Source organism: Leptidea sinapis, chromosome 18 (assembly GCF_905404315.1).
Source record: "Leptidea sinapis chromosome 18, ilLepSina1.1, whole genome shotgun sequence".
Lineage (NCBI taxonomy): Eukaryota > Metazoa > Arthropoda > Insecta > Lepidoptera > Pieridae > Leptidea > Leptidea sinapis.
This window is the reverse complement of record NC_066282.1, coordinates 4,002,791-4,025,392: the sequence shown is the minus strand read 5'-3', so window position 1 is coordinate 4,025,392 and position 22,602 is coordinate 4,002,791. Positions and strand designations below refer to the sequence as shown.

General features: G+C 38.4%; 2 protein-coding genes and 1 long non-coding RNA gene across 12 annotated transcripts in view; 2 read left to right on the top strand and 1 right to left on the bottom strand.

Annotated features, from left to right (window-relative positions):
* Window positions 1-8,910: 8,910 nt before the first annotated feature.
* On the top strand, window positions 8,911-12,079 carry LOC126969496 (dual specificity mitogen-activated protein kinase kinase 6). The gene is made up of 3 exons (XM_050814964.1): window positions 8,911-9,237; window positions 9,461-9,626; window positions 10,613-12,079. The coding sequence occupies exons 1-3, from the start codon at window positions 9,173-9,175 to the stop codon at window positions 11,387-11,389; spliced, it is 1,008 nt and encodes a 335-aa protein (XP_050670921.1). The 5' UTR covers window positions 8,911-9,172; the 3' UTR covers window positions 11,390-12,079.
* Window positions 12,080-12,161: 82 nt separating this feature from the next.
* The window catches only part of LOC126969467 (transmembrane protein 94), a 61,602-nt gene continuing 51,161 nt past the window's right edge, over window positions 12,162-22,602 (bottom strand). For all 3 annotated transcript variants that reach the window (XM_050814910.1, XM_050814911.1, XM_050814912.1), the window contains 6 exons: window positions 21,532-21,654; window positions 20,493-20,660; window positions 18,300-18,576; window positions 16,667-16,760; window positions 14,577-14,747; window positions 12,162-12,793 (listed from right to left, as the gene is read on the bottom strand). In XM_050814910.1, the coding sequence (XP_050670867.1) occupies window positions 12,721-12,793; window positions 14,577-14,747; window positions 16,667-16,760; window positions 18,300-18,576; window positions 20,493-20,660; window positions 21,532-21,654 (906 nt within the window). In that variant the 3' untranslated portion in view covers window positions 12,162-12,720. The remainder of the gene's footprint in view (window positions 12,794-14,576; window positions 14,748-16,666; window positions 16,761-18,299; window positions 18,577-20,492; window positions 20,661-21,531; window positions 21,655-22,602) is intronic.
* Window positions 14,785-15,884, top strand: LOC126969516 (uncharacterized). Of its 8 annotated transcripts, none has more exons than XR_007730412.1 (6): window positions 14,817-14,922; window positions 14,971-15,162; window positions 15,211-15,354; window positions 15,451-15,594; window positions 15,643-15,690; window positions 15,835-15,884. It is a non-coding gene; the product is annotated as an uncharacterized LOC126969516 (long non-coding RNA). The 8 variants fall into 8 exon arrangements; XR_007730413.1 differs by having other exon boundaries at window positions 15,067-15,162; window positions 15,643-15,738; window positions 15,787-15,866; XR_007730408.1 differs by having other exon boundaries at window positions 15,643-15,738; window positions 15,787-15,866.

The window sequence follows — 22,602 nt, the reverse complement described above, 5'->3', positions numbered from 1 at the left end:
ATATTTATTTATGGGGGTTCCACAGGGCTCGTTTTAGGACCTTTTCTATTCCTTATTTATATAAATGATCTCCCTTATATTGCAAAGGATAAATATTAAATTGTGTTGTTTGCTGATGATACATCACTCATGTTTAAAATACACCGTTGCATACCAAATTTTGATGTTGTTAACAATGCTTTAACTAAAGTTGTGCATTGGTTTGAAGCTAATAACTTGTTACTTAATAGTAAACAAACGAAATGCATTAAATTTACTTTACCTAATGTTAAGCAAGTGTCAATCGATATACAGCTTAAAAACGAGAAATTAGATATAGTTGATACCGCAGTTTTTCTTGGAATAACGCTAGATGCCAAACTCCAATGAGGACCTCATATAGAAAATTTATCAAGGAGACCATAATATTATTATACTCTTTGAAGTAGACTAAGTTGTGCTGCATACGCAGTAAAAAAGATTCGTTCCTTAACAGACATTGAAACTGCAAGATTGGTTTATTTTAGTTACTTTCACAGCATTATGTCATATGGTATATTATTATGGGGTAATGCTGCTGATATTGATTCTATTTTCCTGCTGCAGAAAAGAGCTGTTCGGGCAATTTATGGTATGGGACCAAGAGAGTCGCTTAGATCTAAATTTAAAGATTTTAAAATTATGACTGTTTCTAACCAATATATATATATGAAAATTTTGTGTGTGTTCATAAAAATGGCAATAAATTTCAAAAGGTATATGAAAAACATAATATTAATACTAGAAACAAAAATAAACTGTTAATGCCCACTTCTAGGCTTAGTAAACTCGACAAGTCATTCATCGGTAATTGCGTTAGATTTTATAATAAGCTTCCTGAGAACATAATGGAAATGTCCCTCAACAAGTTTGTGGCCGATACATACAGTAACACGTACACTATACCTACATACATTTACACAACACATAACTGTTATTACTATCTATTTACTATTTATTATTACTATTTATTATTATCTATAATATATATTGTCTTACACTACAATAACTACAATATTAATATTCACACTTAACTATATTAATTAAAACACACTTATACACAAACATACAGATTAATATTAACAATAATCCCACATAAAATATTCAGTATTGTGCAGTGGAAATCCACCGCTTGTAACCGGTGAATATTGCGCCTGCGCAGAACGAATATCGTTCAACGACCCGCGCCCGCGCCGGTACAGCAGTCGTGTCTTGATCATTCTCCGCGAAGCCCGTGTCGCTTGTCTATAAGATTTACCTACTTTGCAACTGTCGTGTCGTAATATCTGTACCTCTAATTACTGTGTTTCCTCCTTCTTTCTATATTGTAATGGTTTAACTTCATGTGTATCAGTCTACTTAATGTGTGTGTGAATTGTTAAAGTATATTAAACTGTCATAGTGTTAGAATTGAATTAGTTTTATTAAATCGCCATCAATACCACCATATCACTACTGATAGCCACTTAACGACCATAACTGGTGACCCCTGAAGAATACAAGTATACCAGATAATCCAGGTACAACTATGAGTGATAGCAGTGAATCTGTAACAGATGTTGGTTCGCGTAAGGACGACAATGTGACAACGCAACGAACTCGACGAGTGCGCGTTTCCACTGAGCGTGAAAATAAAGGAATGCAGATTATAAAAATTAAAGTTCCCCCGTTCTCACCCGAGGATCCGGAATTATGGTTGCACTTCTAGAAGGTCAGTTTCTAAGCCACTTTATTACTGATGACGTCACAAAATTTTATACAAAACAAACGACAAGTGACAAATAATTTAGACGTGCAGTTTGCAAAACATGTGAAGGATGTAATTATTAACCCTCCACCTAACAATAAGTACGACAAGATTAAGACGGAGCTTATTAAGCGCTTATCCGCTTCGCACGAGAAAAAGGTTAAGCAATTGTTGACGCACGAGGAGCTCGGTGATAGAAAACCTTCACAATTTCTGCGACATTTGCAAGACTTGGCTGGCCCTTCTGTACCTGATGACTTTCTCAAATCCATGTGGTCCAACCGACTCCCGCACAATATCCAAACAGTACTGGCGTCACAACAAACCCAATCTCTGGAGCAGCTGGCAGACCGTATCCATGAGCTCACGTCACCATGTAACGTCGCCGCTGCTTCCTCAAGCAAGGCATATACATCGAACCAGTCAGATGAGATTGCGGAGTTAAAGAAGATGGTTCAGCACCTGACTCTTAAGCTGAAAGAGCACACTAAGACTTCTTGCTATTCTATGGACCGCTCGAGACCACGTGACCGTCGCCGCTCATCATCGTGACACCGGAACCGGTCAGAATCCAGCTATCGCAAGTTCCCTGTGTGCTGGTACCATAGCAAGTTCGGAGCACAGGCGCATAAGTGCCTGAAACCATGCGACTACAACAAGGCGGGAAACGCCGCCGGCAGTCGGTAGTGGTGACAAACGACTGTCCATCTTATAAGGGTCGCATCTTCATCACCGACCGCAATATGAATGTCCAGTTTCTGGTGGACACCGGCAGTGATCTTTGTGTCTACCCTCTCTCTGCGCTTCGTGAACGTCGAGCCAAAAGTAACTTCGAGCTCACCGCGGCCAACGGGTCTGTTATAGATACATTTGGTTTTATTGAGCTCAACTTAAATCTAGGCTTACGGCGCAATTTTCCATGGAGATTTATTGTAGCTAATGTAACCAAGCCAATTATAGGCGTTGATTTTCTTGGTTTTTATAATTTAATAGTAGATTGCCGACATCAACGCTTACTAGACAATACTACAACCTTGTCAGCAAATGCTTGTATTGCTAATAATAATGTGTTTTCTGTTAAAGTTCCAACAGGCGACACGCGCTTTCACGCTATTTTGAGTAAGTATCCGGAAATCACACGTCCCGCAGGTACGCCTGCGTCTCCAAAGCACAATACGGTACACCACATTAGGACCACACCCGGGCCTCCTATTTCATGTACCCCTCGCAGACTGGCACCGGATAAACTTAAAATCGCCAAGCAGGAGTTTGAACTCATGCTTAGCAATGGTACACCGCGTCCCTCTGATAGTCCCTGGTCTTCTCCCTTACACCTTGCACCCAAGAAGGAAAACGGCTGGCGACCTTGTGGTGATTATAGGATGCTTAATTCACGGACCATACCTGACCGTTATCCTATTAAGCACATCCATGACTTCACCCACGCTATTTCTGGATGTACTGTCTTCTCGACAATTGACTTAATGAAGACCTATAATCAGATTCCCGTTTTTAAGGAGGATATACCGAAAACCGCGATCACTACTCCCTTTGGCTTGTATGAATTTCCCTTTATGACCTTTGGTCTAAGGAATGCTGGTCAAACTTTCCAAAGGTTTGTTGATGAAATGACGAGAGGCCTCGACTTTTGCTACTGTTTCCTTGATGATTACTTAGTCTTTTCAAGGAGCGAAGCCGAGCACGAAGCCCACCTTCATCAGCTTTTCAACCGCATGAAGGAATACGGCGTCCTCGTCAACACGTCAAAATGCGTCTTCGGTGCACCAGAGGTAACGTTTTTAGGTTATCGAATATCTGCATCTGGCATTAAGCCGTTAGATTCTAAGGTTCAGGCTATAATAGACTTCCCCATACCTGCGACAGTCAGACAACTCAGGCGATTTTTAGGGATGCTCAACTTCTATAGAAGATTTTTACCCAAGTCAGCTGCCATACAAGCCCCCTTAAACGCTTTATTTACTGGCAACGTCAAAAATTCGCATTCTATCGACATTACAGGAGAAGCTCTATTAGCTTTCAATGAGTGCAAGCAAAGTCTGGCCAATGCAGCATTGCTAGCGCACCCCGACTGTCAGGCGGATCTTGCTCTTGTAACAGATGCTTCCGACCTGGCGATGGGTGCAGTGTTGCAACAATACAAAAATAACATATGGGAACCTCTCGCATTCTTTTCGAGAAAGCTGAGTCCTTCTCAACAAAAGTACTCGCCATATGACCGGGAGCTATTAGCTATATATGACAGCATTAAATACTTTCGTCATATGCTAGAGGCAAGGCATTTCACAGTGTTTACTGACCATAAGCCGCTCAGTTACGCTTTCAATGAAAGGAAAGCTAACTGCTCACCAAGGCAATATCGTCACCTCGACTACATCGCACAGTTTACGACCGATATCAGACACATATCAGGTAAAGACAATGTCGTCGCTGACCCACTGTCGCGTGTCGAAGAACTACAGATGCCAGTAGATTTAAATGTTTTGGCCTCATCGCAAGAGTCAGACGAGGAATTGACTCAACTTTTGAAAGATTCTTCACTACGTCTGAAAAAGTTGAAGCTTCCAAACTCTCACATGGAGATTTATTGTGACATCAGCACCACAACGCCTAGGCCCTTTGTCACTAAAGACTTGCGGAGACAAATTTTCGATAGTCTTCATAGTCTCAGCCATCCAGGCGCTATCGCAACGGCTAAACTTGTTTCCGAGCGATTCGTTTGGCCTGGAGTACGCAAAGACTGTCGAGAATGGTCTCGTCAATGTGTGCCATGTCAACGGGCAAAGGTGCATCGCCACGTTACTTCTCCATTGGGCAATTTTGATCTTCCCCGCGCTCGATTTGCTTTTGTGCATGTCGACATCATAGGCCCTCTGCCCATTTCACAGGGGTATCGGTACTGCCTAACAGCGGTGGATCGTTTCACTCGCTGGCCTGAAGTAACACCTATGGTGGATATTACCGCTGAAACGGTTGGGAAGGCATTAATATCGTGGATATCCAGGTTTGGATGTCCTACTGATATTGTCACTGATCGAGGTCGACAGTTTGAATCGTCACTTTTCCAATATCTTGGAAAAATGATCGGATTCAAGCATCGCAGAACAACCGCGTATCACCCAGCCTGTAACGGGCTAGTCGAAAGATTCCACCGCCAACTCAAAGCAGCTATAATGTGTCACGCTGATTGTAATTGGGTAGACACATTACCTTTAGTCCTGCTTGGGATAAGGAGTGCATTCAAAGACGATCTTAAGTCATCTTCTGCCGAAATAGTGTATGGTGAGCCACTACGCCTTCCTGGAGAATTTTTCCAGGCTGGTTCTTTTAACAGCACGGATATTTCGGATTTCACCTCTCGTCTTCGCCAATTTACAGCAAAGTTAACACCGATTCCAGCTTCTCGTCACTGTAAAGACAAAATTTTCGTCTACAAAGACATTATTTCGTGTAGTCATGTATTTTTAAGAGACGACACAGTACGTGGTGCTTTACAGCCGCCTTACACCGGGCCTTATGAACTTCTGGATCGGGGTGAAAAGACCTATAAAATACAAGTCAAAGGGAAGAGCGTTACGGTATCCATAGACCGACTCAAACCGGCCTATATACTGATGAACCCCTCTAACGAACCCCTTCCTATTCCCACTCCTATCAACAACCCCCAACCTAGCCCTGTACTTCACCCTGACCCTATCGAGCAGAGTGCCCCAGCTCAGGGTGACATCAAAAGGACTCGTTCAGGCCGCACAGTCCGATTTCCAGATTATTATCGCCCGTAGTGTCTCTGGGGGGGAGTGATGTGGCCGATACATACAGTAACACGTACACTATACCTACATACATTTACACAACACATAACTGTTATTACTATCTATTTACTATTTATTATTATCTATAATATATATTGTCTTACACTACAATAACTACAATATTAATATTCACACTTAACTATATTAATTAAAACACACTTATACACAAACATACAGATTAATATTAACAATAATCCCACATAAAATATTCAGTATTGTGCAGTGGAAATCCACCGCTTGTAACCGGTGAATATTGCGCCTGCGCAGAACGAATATCGTTCAAAGACCCGCGCCCGCGCCGGTACAGCAGTCGTGTCTTGATCATTCTCCGCGAAGCCCGTGTCGCTTGTCTATAAGATTTACCTACTTTGCAACTGTTTTGTCGTAATATCTGTACCTCTAATTACTGTGTTTTCTCCTTCTTTCTATATTGTAATGGTTTAACTTCATGTGTATCAGTCTACTTAATGTGTGTGTGAATTGTTAAAGTATATTAAACTGTCATAGTGTTAGAATTGAATTAGTTTTATTAAATCGCCATCAATACCACCATATCACTACTGATAACGACCATAAGTTCAAAGCCTATATTAAACATAAACTTATGGGAAAATCGTATTACAATTTAAAGGATTATTTAGATGATAAGAAAGCATGGGTATGAATTGTTCTAAAAGATTTGAGCTTTAGTTACCCTTAATTACTTAAATAAATATAATAGTATTTATAATTATGAATAATTTATACTAAATGCAAAATGGTCAAATTTTAAGTAGAGGTGTTTAGTGAGTGTTGTTGAATATATTTTAGATGAACATTCTTGTTATTTGGTTGAGTTCTTGTGACAGTTTTCATCATGCTCGCTTAAATGTCACTGCTTGTGGCGGCGACATGGGACGGGTCGTTCCCTTCCTTAAAATATGGTCGAGAGAGGCGATGGCTGGCCCATGCGTCATGCTCGTGGACGGGCGCTACTTGCGGTGGCGGGATGATACTGTGGCCAGAAACTGTACCTCATGGTTTTAAAATTAAAAATTATATTTTTTATTATTGCTAATAAAATGGTCGCTAAATACCTTTATTTATTTACGGTCTGTGTGGATTGATGCATCTACTGTACCATGGCCTAGTATTATTGTTCATACAGTAGTAGTCGGCTAATACGGTAGTAGTATTAATTTATATTTTTTTTGAGTATTTGTAGTTTGAGTATTATTGCTGCATCACTTTACATATATTGTAACTGAAATGATTTGTGAGTGATTGCCACAAAGAGTTTCTTGCCGCTTCTTATTAAAGCTCAACCCTCAAAGGAGGTGGATATAAAACGAAAAGTCATTTCCTTGACCTGCCTGAATAAGGTGATTTTGATTTGATTACCCTAAAGGATTGATTTTGATTACTGTTAGTAAAAATATAATATTAATAAAATACTTAAATAAATCAATTCTTCTTAAAATAAAGTTTAAGCAGAATTGTCAAATTGTAAGTAGAGGTATTTGGTGGGTATTGCATGATACGTAAATTAGGATTATTTTATTGTTGTTTGCTGAGTTCTCGTAACAGGTTTCATCATGCTCGCTTAAATGTCACTGCTTCTGGCGGCGACATGGGTCCGGTCGTCCCCTTCCCTAAAATATAGTTGAGGGAGGCGATGGCTGGCTCATGCGTCATGCTCGTGAACGGGCGCTGCTTGTGGGGGCAGAATGACCCTGTTGCCGGAGACTCGGTTTCAGATTCTTAAAAGTTATTGTGTATATATATATATATATATGTATGGATGTATACATGTTTATTTATTTATAATCGCTCATAAAATGCTCACAGAATACCTTTATTGATTTATGGTGTATGTGGATGATGCAGCTACTGTACTCAATAACTTTTGTATTAATTTAAATTTACTTTTTTGACTTACTCGTGTAAGATATTCACTATTTGACGGTTGAGTGTGTTTGTTGCATCATTTTACATTTTACATATTATATTGTAATTTAAATGATCTGTAAATCTTGATATATAAAAGAGTGGCATTGACTTTCTTGCTACTTCTTCTCATTAGCTCATCCCTTTACGAAGTAGCGGTAGATTCAATAAGAATAATATTTTTTTTGACATTCATAAGTGTCATTTCCGTGACCTACGTGAATAAACTGATTTTGAATTCATACCTTGCAGTACCTCATCAGCAGCAGCGGCAGAAGCAGCATCTAGGTCATCCAGCGAAAAACAGATTTGCATCCACGGGTGCCTCCTGTATAAATACCGCATCTCAACCACGCCACTGACCCATACCTGTGCCACACGCGTCGGCAACCTAAAAAGCAGGGCAGTGTGAGGCGCGTGATGGGCATGGTTATCTCCGGATCAGGCAAAAGTCCAATGATCTTAGATTTGGGTCAACGGAATAAGGTAGCCGTCCGGATGTGAGGTCAACAGGATATCCAACAGTGAAGGTTTATGATCACCACGACTGGGTTCTACGTCGGCGCAATAACAGTTGTGACAGACATATGGTCTAAGCGAAGTCATAAACAGATCTCCCCGCATGATCGAGGAACGTAAGCCAGTAACTAGCCATTCGGCGTGGTGGGCATTAAAATGGCCAAGAAACACGTTCTCTGCGGTGGGGATCTTCTCCATTACGGAATCTGTAGCAGTATGGATGTGCTCAAGGTGCCGGTTAGGCCTCTGAATAGCCGACAGAATAACAGATCGAACGAAACACAGTGGCAAAGAGTTATTTTACTTTCGTTTTAAGTGGGATAGTGATAATTCCGTTGTGTCCCTTACGACGCAACATAGCACTCATACAATTGTGTGGTGACAAATTCCCCTTTGAGATATATACTCAGGATTTAGCTGCGATTCCTAGTCTAAAATCCCAGACTTGAGAAAAAGCAAGGAAGTAGTCAATAATTACTTCAAAATTTTCAATAATAAATCCCTAAAAATTCATGGTTCTCTGTCATCAAACATTACGACCATATTGATAAGAATGTGTCTTTTACAAACCCAGTCTACCTTGCAAGATTTCACTCAAAGAACACTTTTACTCTAACTGATTTCACTATTAACAGATTCTATTCTATTCTTCCTACTATGGCTCCTGTGGAAGGTATACCATAAGTTTGCCAATGTCACGCTAAGGTAGACCACCAAGCTTAGAGTATTTGTTTACCAATTTTAATGGTAGTGACTAGTGATCGGTGCTAAAGACTATTTATAGATATTTCTCTAATTCATTTTATTTGATTTTTGAGAAATGTCAAAATATGATGTTTCATGTTTGTCAATTCAATTATCATATGTCTAATGTCATCGGAAATTTGATGGCCGTGCGGAGTAGTAAGGATCTAGTGTATATAATTATTTAATTAGTTTTCAGTTGGATATTATATATAATTACATATTCAATGTGTATGAGAAGTAAAAATAATTTACGAAAATGTTGAACATAATGGCAATTTAATACAATTATTTTGCACAATTGCTATTGTAAAACTTGTGGGTTGTATGAACACAATTCTCAAAAATAACTTGCTAAATTTTGTGTAGGGATTTTACCTATATCATCATGTCTAGAAGAAAACCTCCCCCACCTGGATTCAGTTTTAAACCACAAGAAGAACAAGTAGATGTGTAAGTTTAGTTTGGCTATCAAAATATAATATTTATTGCTATCTCAAGTATTATTTAACTAGTAAGTGTTAAGTAAAAAATATTATATCTTTGGAATTCATTAAAAAATTAATCAGCGGCGCAATACTTAAGAGTTAAGAGTTGCGCTTATAATAACAACAGGTATTGCATCTCTTTTCTATTTTATGCAAGCTAGTAGTTTAAATTGTGATATAACTTTTAGGACTCCTCCAAGAAATTTGGATAAACAAACAACAATAACAGTTGATGACAGGACATTCACAGTACATGCAGATGATCTAGTGAAAATTTGTGACCTTGGTCGTGGAGCATATGGCATAGTTGAGAAGATGCACCACAAGCCTAGTGACACCACAATGGCAGTAAAAGTAAAGCAGTTTGTGATTATTGTTGTTAAGTCTAACATTTATATTTTATTTGCTCATGAATGCTAATGAGTTATATATCACCATTTGCCTTAACCTTTCCGCATCGGTTGGTGCCCACAGGCACTTGAAATTACAAACACACAGAGTTCGGCAGTGCCACAAGGCACTCTTTTACCTCACCCAGTTTTCACCCTTATTATGTGTACAAGATGATTTATTTTCCTACACAACACCTTTGTGTTCACTTTTTCCCGGGCGGCATAGCGAGCAGTCTTATCAAGACTGTGCACGAAGATTGTTCTTTGTGGAGATTTTATAAAGAACATATAATGTTTATTACAAAAACATAAAATTTAGTAAATAAAACAAGTAATTATCATTGAAAATCATCATATATTCTAAAATATACCTATTTTTACACTTATTGTCGAATGAAAAGTCTGTGTGAAATAAAATAAAAACACAATATGAATAATTTATACATGGTCTTATAGCTTGTGTCAATAGCTTTCAGTGACAGTCACTCAAATCACCCTAGTTATAAGCATTTTATTACTACACGTAAAATAATACGCACAGGGAGAACGCTGGGCGAGCGCCGAACTTAGGCGAACATTTTGCGGCGGAGAACGCCGATGTGGAAAGGTTAAGATCAAGATTATTATTCTCAATACTAAAGTATTTATGATTACAATTTTAAGATTAAGCTGCAGTCCCAAAATATCTGGGTGTGATTAATATTTAATACTCCATACTGGTTCAAACACTAGAAAATACAAGATACAGCCAAACTTGGTATATAACTTCCATTTTGGCCTGATTGATCCTCATATCAGTGCCATGTGCTACTGTTGTCCATAATAAGAGAATGCTACATGTAAACACATGTTGTACCATTAATTGAGCATAATATAGTAGTGATCCTTTGGTCTTGACTAGGTACAGGTTCAGCATCTGTCTAAGGTTGTTTTTATCTTATTTTTCAGAGAATCACAGCATCATTCAATAGCCAGTCCTTAGAGCTCAAGCGTTTGCTTATGGATTTAGATGTGTCAATGAGAGCCAGTGCATGCCCCTACACTGTACATTTCTATGGTGCAATGTTCAGAGAAGGTGATGTCTGGATTTGCATGGAAGTTATGGATACAAGCCTGGACAAATTCTACACCAAAGTGTACAAAAATAACAAAACAATTGCTGAAAATATCTTAGGAAAAATTGCTTTTTCTGTAGTCAGTGCCTTGCATTATTTGTACCTTCAGTTAAGAGTCATACACAGAGATGTCAAACCCTCAAATATACTAATAAATAGGATGGGAGAGGTAAAGATGTGTGATTTTGGTATATCAGGGTACTTAGTTGATTCTATTGCAAAAACCATTGATGCAGGATGTAAGCCATATATGGCACCAGAGAGAATTGATCCCCATGGCAATCCTGGTCAATATGATATCCGCAGCGATGTCTGGTCACTTGGAATTTCCATGATTGAATTAGCAACAGGAACATTTCCATACAACAGTTGGGGCACTCCATTTGAACAGTTAAAACAGGTTGTGAAGGATGATGCACCCAGACTACCAAGTGGCTTGTTCACAGCGGAATTTGAAGATTTCATAACAAAGTGTCTTCAAAAAGATTATAAGAATAGACCCAATTACGATGCTCTATTAGCACATCCTTTCTGCCAGGAACATAGTCAGAGAGTAACAGATGTGGCTTCTTTTGTACAAGAAATCCTTGATATACCCGATGACTCCTAGTAATAGGTTGCTGCAGCCTAGCGAAACTCTAAGAAAAAAGTGATTCACTCGATTATATGAAACATGCAATCATTGATATATTGACAGATGATGCTAGATTATACTTCATCGCCCAATTGTAATTACTACTTCAAACTTACATCAAATAACTGCATGTTTCATATGAAACTCAATTTCAATTTTTACTTAGTCCCGCCTCTAATTACGTAGAATTTACATCCTCTCTGGATTGTTGTTCTAAACTACCTTACAGTACAAGTAATACAAAATGGTAACAATGTACTATAATTGTGTATCCCTGGCATGAGGTCTTTGTATTGAAGAATAAGTCGTCAGCTAAAAGTAATATTTTTTATTAGGTTCATTCGTAAAAATTGTCACCATATTTAGTATAGGTCCTCAATAAATCTTAAAACGTTGGCATGAATTATGTACAGTTTTAGTACTTGAAATATAAATATGTTTCCAAATGCTATAACTATTTGTTCCAGGACTGGCAATAACACTAGGTTAAGAGATTCTGCCATAATGTTGTTGTGGTAACACAAAACTATGACGTAAAGAAATTAGTTTAAGGTAACATGGTCTAAAAACCCTTTTATTTTGTTATGAATATGACTGCTATAAGGATAGCAATAATGTTATACATCACAAGTTATTTAGTAGAAATAAAATCAGTTGTTTAAAATATATTTGTATTTTTTATTAAAAAAACTCCATACAAATTATATATCAATAAATTACGTAAAAAATAATTGAAAGCTTTGTTTAGAAAAGTGTTTTGTCACATTATTTAATCTTAGGCCTAGTTTAGTTTTAAAATGCACTGACTCGAAACTATGTATTATATTTTAGGAACATATTTATTATAAAAGTAGGTTTAGTTTCGAGAAAATGACATAGCGGGGGACGGGTAACTCAAATTGTGCATTTCTACAAATTCACTGACTGTTAGTATTAAAGTACCTTAAATTTAAACTTTTAAAATATATTATAACATGAGCGACAAATTTAGAAAGAGATTTCATATTGATCTGAATTTCAGGAAGTGAATTAAAAATCAAACCTTTTTAAATCTGTATGCAATTACGAAATGAGACTAAAAAGTCTGTTTTCATAATAGTATGGTTCAAATTGTATTCTTAAATATTTAATGTTATTGATTCTTAAGTATATTATTGTAAATTATAAAAATATATGAAAGTCAATTCTTTAAAATGATATGATTTCTACAAATACTATTTCATAATCAATTTGGCATCAGCAATGTTTCTTACAACTACAAATTAATACTATGATATAAAGCGTAATTGACTAGATTACTCCTTTCCCTAGAACGGTGAATTCATTCCTAATTTGGTACCGAAGTCCAATCTTGCACGACGCTGGTCTCGCGCATCCACTCTGAAAATAAAATAAATACACAACACTATAATTAATGTTAATACAGGATTAACATTGGGCTTAGTAATTTAATATGTTTGATCTTGCTAGCTTGCTCATATCTCTCAACCGTTCTATTCACGGAATATCAGAATCAAAACTCTTGAGTTTTACAATTATGACAGTTGGAACTGGTTGTTTTTTTTTTTAGAAAATAAGGGACGAGACGAGCGGAACGTTCAGCTGATGTAAATTGATACGCCTTGCCCATTACAATGCAGTGCCACTGAGGATTCTTGAAAAAGCCAAAATTTCGGAGCGGCACTACAAAATTGCGATGGTCATGTTGAGACATAAGATGTTAAGTCTCATTTGCCCAGTAATTTCACTACGGCACCCTTCAGACCGAAACAGTTATATCTATACATTACTACTTCACGGTAGAAATAGGCGAAAATTGTGTCGCCATTAACATGATAATGTGCACCATAGACTAAATATAAGTACTAGAGTTACAAAGCAAAGCATGCAAGATAGAGGGTGTAAGCGAATCTATTGTTAAATACCTCCGAAATAAATCTTAATAGAAAGGCCAAGTGGGCGGAGACAAACGTTAGCAATATATTGCATACCGTTCTAAACGTACGTACACACGCACGCAAGTTATTGGCAAGAGTAGATTCGCTCTATGGTTTGTAACTAAAAACATAAATGCTCTAAAAAAATGCTACTCCGTTGCAAACTTTAAAATCATGCGTTAAAGTTAATATAAAGCAACTTGGCATTTCGTATCACTAGATAAGTATTTTAATTTTAATAAAAACTGAGTTTAACAGGAATCTAAATAAACATTCTATTTTCAACATGCTCATCAAAAATTGATCCATTTATCTAAATCGTCGCTATGAAACTTAACCATTACGTTTTCTGTACTCTTTATCGTACAAATGAGCATAAAGCATAAACGCAATGAATGTTATAGAAAAATTATATTAACAAGAAATTTCCAAGACTCATTTCAGTCGCTCCATTTTGGTCGTGGCTGTCATTGGTTCTTGTGTTTGATATGCAGCTAGAGATTAACATTAGCCTATGTTATTTTTAAAAGTCAGTACTTCTGCATTCAAAGATTTTCTAAAAATTACTTGCCTCGTCTGGGAATCGAACCGACTTAAATGTAAAAAAAATCCTACTCTTATGATGCCAATCGAAAGAATGGCCAAAAACTAATAATTCTTCTTAAGTAACATAGTATTTTAAAAGAAAGTAGTCAATTAAGTGGGTATTTTTTTGTAAATTAATTAATTAATTGCTCAGGTACTTTCCCTTCATGTCCCATAACTTTGGGACACCTGTATATTATATCATATGAATAATTTTAAACAATAAGATACATTTCAGCTTTCCAAAGGAGGGAAACATTACAGATACAAAATGGATAGACACACAGACTTTCTGTCTGGCAACAAACAGATTTTCACCTGTATTTTATTTAAAATTATGCATTTTTAACTTCAATTACAAATTTTTGAAATTTGTTTTTGATTGTGTATCGGTCTGAAGGGCGCCGTAGCTAGTGAAATTACTAGGTAAATGAGACTTAACATCTTATGTCTCAAGGTCACGCGCGCAATTGTATTGGCGCTCAAAAATTTTGGGTTTTTCAAGAATCCTGAGCGGCACTGCATTGTAATGGGCGGGGCGTATCAATTACCGTCAGCTGAACGTCGTACTCGTCTCGTCCCTTATTCTCATGAAAAAATAAATATAAAAGTGCACTATATTTAAAGTCGTAGATACATACTTGATCTCAAAGTACTTGATAAGTTCGTTGAGAGCCAGCACTAGCAGCGGCGACAGCACGTAAATCAGTAGCAGCGGCCACGGCACGTGGTACTGCGGGCACGCCCATGGTCCGCACGCACTCGTTTGCCCGCTTACCATTGTTGAGCTAAACACGGTCTGAACCACTATCCTAGAACGAAATAATAATATAATAATAATAGGTACGCTGTAATCACTTAGCGTTGCGTGGAGACGCTCCTGTGAAGTAGGTACGCTGTAATCACTTAGCGCTGCGTAGAGACGCTCCTGTGAAGTAGGTACGCTGTAATCACTTAGCGTTGCGTAGAGACGCTCCTGTGAAGTAGGTACGCTGTAATCACTTAGCGCTGCGTAGAGACGCTCCTGTGAAGTAGGTACGCTGTAATCACTTAGCGTTGCGTAGAGACGCTCCTGTGAAGTAGGTACGCTGTAATCACTTAGCGTTGCGTAGAGACGCTCCTGTGAAGTAGGTACGCTGTAATCACTTAGCGTTGCGTAGAGACGCTCCTGTGAAGTAGGTACGCTGTAATCACTTAGCGTTGCGTAGAGACGCTCCTGTGAAGTAGGTACGCTGTAATCACTTAGCGCTGCGTAGAGACGCTCCTGTGAAGTAGGTACGCTGTAATCACTTAGCGTTGCGTAGAGACGCTCCTGTGAAGTAGGTACGCTGTAATCACTTAGCGTTGCGTAGAGACGCTCCTGTGAAGTAGGTACGCTGTAATCACTTAGCGCTGCGTAGAGACGCTCCTGTGAAGTAGGTACGCTGTAATCACTAAGCGTTGCGTAGAGACGCTCCTGTGAAGTAGGTACGCTGTAATCACTTAGCGTTGCGTAGAGACGCTCCTGTGAAGTAGGTACGCTGTAATCACTTAGCGTTGCGTAGAGACGCTCCTGTGAAGTAGGTACGCTGTAATCACTTAGCGCTGCGTAGAGACGCTCCTGTGAAGTAGGTACGCTGTAATCACTTAGCGTTGCGTAGAGACGCTCCTGTGAAGTAGGTACGCTGTAATCACTTAGCGTTGCGTAGAGACGCTCCTGTGAAGTAGGTACGCTGTAATCACTTAGCGCTGCGTAGAGACGCTCCTGTGAAGTAGGTACGCTGTAATCACTTAGCGTTGCGTAGAGACGCTCCTGTGAAGTAGGTACGCTGTAATCACTTAGCGCTGCGTAGAGACGCTCCTGTGAAGTAGGTACGCTGTAATCACTTAGCGTTGCGTAGAGACGCTCCTGTGAAGTAGGTACGCTGTAATCACTTAGCGCTGCGTAGAGACGCTCCTGTGAAGTAGGTACGCTGTAATCACTTAGCGTTGCGTAGAGACGCTCCTTTGAAGTACTCTGTGATCGCTTGGGGTTGCGTACAGGCGTCATCGCTTCATTGTGTGACTAATGCCACATTTATCATGTTGAGTGTTCCGAAGAGGTGTTTGTCCAAATTTCTACCGCTGAATTACACCTTCGCGACACACGCCATAAACATAAATGTCATTATCACCGTGATGTGTAGCGGTTTTCCACAATGCGGTTCCCAAGAACGATAACGATATTAATACCTAAAGTAACGCGTACATGCACACAAAGGTCTGTCGGCAACGCATCTGTGACTCCTCAGGTGATGCATGAGTGTATGCCCATACATTGAAAAGTTTAGGTACACAGGTCGCCGGCTAGGTGGGAACCACAGCGGCACTTTCTTCTGCAATGAAACACTAATATGCAAACATTATTTGTACTTTAGTCTGAACAGCGCCATAGGTAACAAGACATCACTAGGCGAGCACAATTGCGTTGCCGTTGCAATTTAATGGATAGGGCAGTCTCACTTACCTACCATCAAGTGAATATCTTACTCGTCACGTCACTTTTTTCATGCAAAATACACATGATTTTATCGCATTATCGGTACACAAAAAATATTTTTTTTATTGAAGAGAAGTGAACCACATTTTAGTGCGGACCGGCAATAATTTTGGAACATCAAACAAATTAAAATAGGATCGACCTGAAAATCCTATATGCCACGCCGAAGTTAATTATAAATACACCATAAAATTGTGTACTTAGAATACTTACAATACAACAACAGCCACAGACCACACCCTGTTCGTCCAGAAACCCTTATGCCATAGAGAACTGTGTCTGTGTATGAATGATATTGATATAACAACTGCAACAATATAGATATTACGAGATTATTATACAAGAAATTAAAACAACCAATAAATATTAACAATAAGTATTTTTAACCGACTTAAAAAAGGTGTATGTGCTACATATTGATAGCTTTGAAGTCGGTGCTAAGCCAAATGTAATAGTAGGCTTCGTCTAGAACAAAACAACCCAAGCGGGCAGACGTCCTTTTAATAGTTACAGTAAATAAGCTATTTATAATATTAAGTTTTATTTTGTTTAGGGCTTGGCAACGACTTAAAACTTATCAATAGGTAGCACATAAAAATAATAGTATTTTATTAATATGAAAGGTAAAGTTTGCATATCATGCGTATTAAATTAAATTTTTACTAAGTTATTTTATAAATACTTTTCAGTTTTTAAAGTCGGTTTTTTAAAACATATTTATCTATATGAATTAATTGTATACCTATAGTAGTTTAAAAGTTGTAAGCAATTTAAAGTTTACGTAACTTGAAACGCCCAAAATTGCGTACCATAGCGTTGTGACGTCATATGACTGCATTACATTTATTTAGCTAGAAGTTGAAAATAATAATATCAAACATCGAAGTTTAAGAAAACTTATTGAATTAGGCGTTATTTTGCGCGAATCCATAGTTATCCTAGTTCGGCGAGTCAACATCTCCTGAGGAGGCCTCGTGTAGAGGCGAAACACGTGTCAAAATTTAAATATTTTTATTCAGAACAGACAATAATATGACTTATTGGAAGTCAAAAACTGCCACCCATTGCAAAAGGTATGCCTCAGACCTGAGAAGAACGGGCGCAACAAACTCAGCGGGCTTTTTCGTTTTTTATATAACAACATGGTTACAATGGAAAATCGTTCAATAAAATTTATTATTTAATAATCTGTGGGCGGTCGCTCAATTCCCAATCAATGGGATACCATTAAAAAACTCATTCATGTTATAGTAACCTTTACCACACAAACGTTTTTTAACAATAGGGTATATGCATGTAACTTATATTTAATTGTTGAAATATTATTTTTTCTAATATTTATTATATTATATCGATATCTCAGTACCAAAGAGTAACAATAATTCAGAAGAGGGTTCTCAAACAAAATTCAAAAAACAGTTGTTACTGTATGAAACAATAATATCCTAGACTTCGGAAGATATATTGGAAGTAACAACAAAACTGAACTAGTGGAAGGAAGAACTGTGCACTTGATGCCGGCTAGATTATGGGTACCGCAACGGCGCCTATTTCTGCTGTGAACCAGTAATGTGTAAGCATTACTGTGTTTCGGTCTGAAGCGCGCCGTAGCTAGTGAAATTTCTGGGCAAACGAGACTTGACAACTTATGTCTCAAGGTGACGAGCGCAATTGTGGCGTTCAGAATTTTTGGGTTTTTCAAGAATCCTGAGCGGTACTGCATTGTAATAGGCAGGGCGTTTCAATTACCATCAGCTGAACGTCCTACGCGTCTCGTCCCTTATTTTTATATAAAAAAACCTTCGAAATGAGATATCGATATATGAATTTTTAAATTGTTACTCACTCAGATGTATTGTGACTAAAGCGAGAATGATATGTTGCGCCAGATAGAATCCATCGTAGAAGACATCACCCCATCCGTGGAAGCTCCTGAGCGTGAGGTCATACTCTTGGCTATAATTGCCGACGTTCACAGGATACACGAGCCAGCAACTGGTTGCTTTAGTGCTCTCTGATATTTGCTCGCAGAAACTTCTCAACGTGAACCCGTACAGCACCAAGATTGATACTATTGAGGGTAGGAACTTGCACGCGTAGCACCAAAACACGAACAGCGCCATCTGTTGGTAGAAGTTGTTATTTATTTGCACACATATTAAAGGTTCTTTTGATGTGATATTGGTGTGTCATGTCGTGAGGAGCGGTGCAAAGCCATATCAACGAATGACACGTGGGCGATCAAGCTCCGATATCCCAATGGGATCAGTTGAGTGGGAATGTTGGTCTGTCCGTATAGTCTAAGATCCCGATATAAAATGACCTTCACCGAGCTAATTGGATGAAATTTTATATACATACACATACACACACGCCTTGTTCCCGTCGGGGTAGGCAGAGACAATAGAATGCCATTTGCTTCTATCATTACAAACCTCACGCGCTTCCTCTACATTCATTACTCTTTTCATACATGCTCGCCGGTTGCGGGTGCTTCGGACCTGTCCTTTTCTCAAAACGTCCCTAATTTGGTCGACGAATGTTCTACGAGGTCTCCCGTGAAATTTTATATGTCAATAAATTTATTGCATTTAGATACCAGCGAAATATTAAAAAAAATATTTTTAATATTTCGCTGGTTTGTATAATGGACAAATTCTATACCAATGGAAAGTATGCAGTTCATAGTATATGCAAAAATTAGCTTGCCTTTTTTTAATCATTATCAATTAAATTGGTAAATCGATACCAGTGACTTGCACCGGTCTGGTTATTGAATGGAACTTAAATAAAAATAAAGTTTGTTTCATTACAAACACGGTGATATAGGGTTGCCTGCGAAAAATCAGTCCTGAATAGCGGTTGCCAAATTTTAAAAGATTTGCCATAAAAAGGCGATAATCTTGTTTTCATCGACGAGAACGTTATGACGAGTGGTATGTGATTGGCCGGGTTCGAGTGGGATCCATGGTATTGATCATAGGATTTTCAGGTTCGGAATACATGTGACTAGGTCGAAAGGCCGCTAGTATTGCAGACTTGTTTTCATATAACACCTTTAGTTTGCCGCAATGCGCATGCGCATGTCGTAATAAGTATATCTTTACCAAAGTAGTTTTTGTGAAGATGATACCAAGTACACGTATTCAGTCCATATCGGTGCTCAACGCGTGCTGCGTACACACACAACATTGAATGTCACGTTCTTCTGGCTACAAAGGTTTTGACGAGCAGGGAATACCAAAGGCCGGCAACGCTCCTGCGATTCCTCTGTTGTTACAAGAGAATATGGGCGGCAGTGATCATTTAACACCAGGTGAACCGTACACTCGTTTGTCCTCTTTTTTCATAAGAAATAAAAAAAAAATACAACGGGGTGTTCCAAATCGGAAAGCGTATTTAAGGTCACGATTACTGCGTCATACAAAATATGAACTGTCGAATAGCTGACGACCTGTATAGCCGAGTGGTTAGCGATCCTACCTACAAAGCTAGAGGTCCCGGGTTCGAATCCCGGTAGGTGCAAGCATTTATATGATGAATATGGATGTTTGTCGAGTCATGGATGTTTAAATGTATATATGTATGTTTATATGAATTTATGTATGTTTAAGTATCCACTATCGAATATTCCATCCATTACTTGGCGTTGCGTAGAGACGTCGCTTCATTGTGTGTCTCCTACCGCATTTATCACCGGGAGTGATCCGAAGAGCTGTTTAACCTGATTCCTGCCGCCGAATTCCACCTTCACACGACACGCCACAAGTTAGGATATCATCCCCACCATTCTGGATGTGTGGCGGTCCTCCACAGTGCGGTTTACAAGGAGCTTTCTTCCACGTACTACAAAGCTGTGGAATGAACTTCCTTGTGCGGTGTTCCCGGGACGATACGACATGGGTACCTTCAAAAAAAGCGCGTACACCTTCCTTAAAGGCCGGTAACGCTCCTGTGATTCCTCTGATGTTGCAAGAGAGTGTGGGCGGTATTCCATAAAAAAAAAGCTACGTTTTGCACACACACACACACACAGTACCTGCGCGTCCAGCGGGCGCGGATGTCGTGCGGTGCGAGCGCGGTGCATCACGTGCGGGTGCAGGTCGAAAGCGAGCGCAGTGCCCAGGGTTGGCACCGTCACCACGCCGCTCCACATCGCGCCGCCTGGACTCAGCGCCAGCGGCAGAAACCCGTACAGGGATCCCACCTACACAATAACCACAACATTGAAAAGGACAGTTAATATTCAAATTCAAATATTTTTATTCAAAATAGTATGTGAAATCACTTATTGAAAGTCAAAAAACTACCACCCATTCCAAAATGAATGCCTCAGGCCTGAGAAGAATGGGCGCAACAAACTCAGCGGGCTTTTTTTCATCAAAAAATATGTTTACAATTAAACTTATTATTTAATAGCCTGAGGGCGGTCGCTCCATTCCCAAACGGTGGTATCATTAAGAAAGTCATTTATGTTATAGTAACCTTTACCACACAAACGTTTTTTAACAATTCTTTTGAATAACGCAATACTTTTGTTTTGAACATTATCTGGGATCCTGTTGTAAAAGCAAATACATCGCCCCACAAAAGACTTCTTAACTCGACTTAGTCGAGTAGTAGGCATTATAAGCTTATGTCTGTTCCTCAATATCAAATGAGAATCATGAGTATTGCGATAGAAACAATACTTTTATGGGAACGGAGGATTAACGGACAGTGTACATAATTATTGTGTCGTTAAATGGCGTTAGCGTAGTTAATTATTTATTTAAAAAGGAATCAACCAATTCGGCTGAGGTAAGAATTTAACGAAGCGAATTATAAATTCGAGGCAGTAGAATTCCCGACTAATGGGCAATATATGTTGTAAACCCTGTAAAGTGATCTGCGGTGGTCTTAAACAGAGATGAGACTTTACTTGCAAGTCTCTTTTTTAGCGAGACAGAGAGAGAGTGAAAAAAAAAATTGTTCACTTAACAGAGCGTAGGTTTTGTGTGTAATTGTACCTATTCAGTTTCAGAAATTCGATTCACCACATAGAAAAAAACCTATAAAACCTTAAAACTAGAACAAACCTGCAGAAGTGATATAAAACAAGCACTGCACATCCAGAACTGAGTGCAGTTCCAGAGGCACTCGGTGAACTGCCGCGACATGGTGATCAACGCGAACATAGACACGTCCGTCTCGCGGGACATCTGTTGGACCATTCATATTATTATCACCTTTTTTTATTATAAAAAGACATTAGAAACAAGGGCGAGTCGCTCACTTTATAATTGAAAGAATTGCCCTTCCATCTCTACAACACCAAAAAATATATAATAATACTTACAGAGATATGTTAGGTTTTTGAGGTATGTTAGAATTCTAACCGCACTGTTGTTGATCGAGTCATGCATTATACAGCGTGTTAAAAATCCCGTAATAAACTTAATATACCTTAAGGCGTATATTGGTATAAAATAGTGAGGACCTACACACCTAAAATAATAACGCTCAGAACGATAGTTTCATTCATAGTTCCTATCAATATAGAAGTTACACTAGTATTAATGTGTGCGTGAACGTCACGTACTTACATTCGCCAACAGGAACACAGACAGCAAATTAATGTTGCAAGTGAATAGACATTTGTATAAATCAGTAAATTGTGACAGTAGATTATACTGGGTGGCGGAGAAGTTGACGTCCAAAGCTAAAATTTGAATAAGTAATTAGTAAAAAAAAAAACAATAAGAATTTGTAATAAGAAAGAAGAATTAAAATATAAATTTAGGATTTAATAAAAACAGCACGTATAATTTTTGTTGCAACAATTTTTGAAGGGAAACTTCTTTAGAATCGTTGTGATTTTAAAATCTATGAAACGAAAAAGCGAGACGATAGAGGCGCCGTTGCCAGCTATTAATAATTATAAAACTATTATTTTTAACTATTTCAATTTTTTATTATTAATTTAATTTAAAAGAAATATTTATAGTGACTATTCTAAGCGCTTAGTTTAAGCACAACTGAATATAGTTAAGTACATTATAGCCTATCAATAAACACCAAAAATATCGCAACGGAGGAACTCGGGATTAAAGGTACGGACAGACGTGCTCATTACTAGCACGAAATCATGCTTTTATTGAGCATGTACT

Excerpts from the sequence above, each read along its gene's own strand:
- LOC126969496 (XM_050814964.1), top strand. The coding sequence starts at position 9,173 with ATGTCTAGAAGAAAACCTCCCCCACCTGGATTCAGTTTTAAACCACAA. Across the intron at positions 9,238-9,460 it reads CAAGAAGAACAAGTAGATGT|GACTCCTCCAAGAAATTTGG; the intron begins GTAAGTTTAGTT and ends TATAACTTTTAG. Across the intron at positions 9,627-10,612 it reads ACACCACAATGGCAGTAAAA|AGAATCACAGCATCATTCAA; the intron begins GTAAAGCAGTTT and ends CTTATTTTTCAG.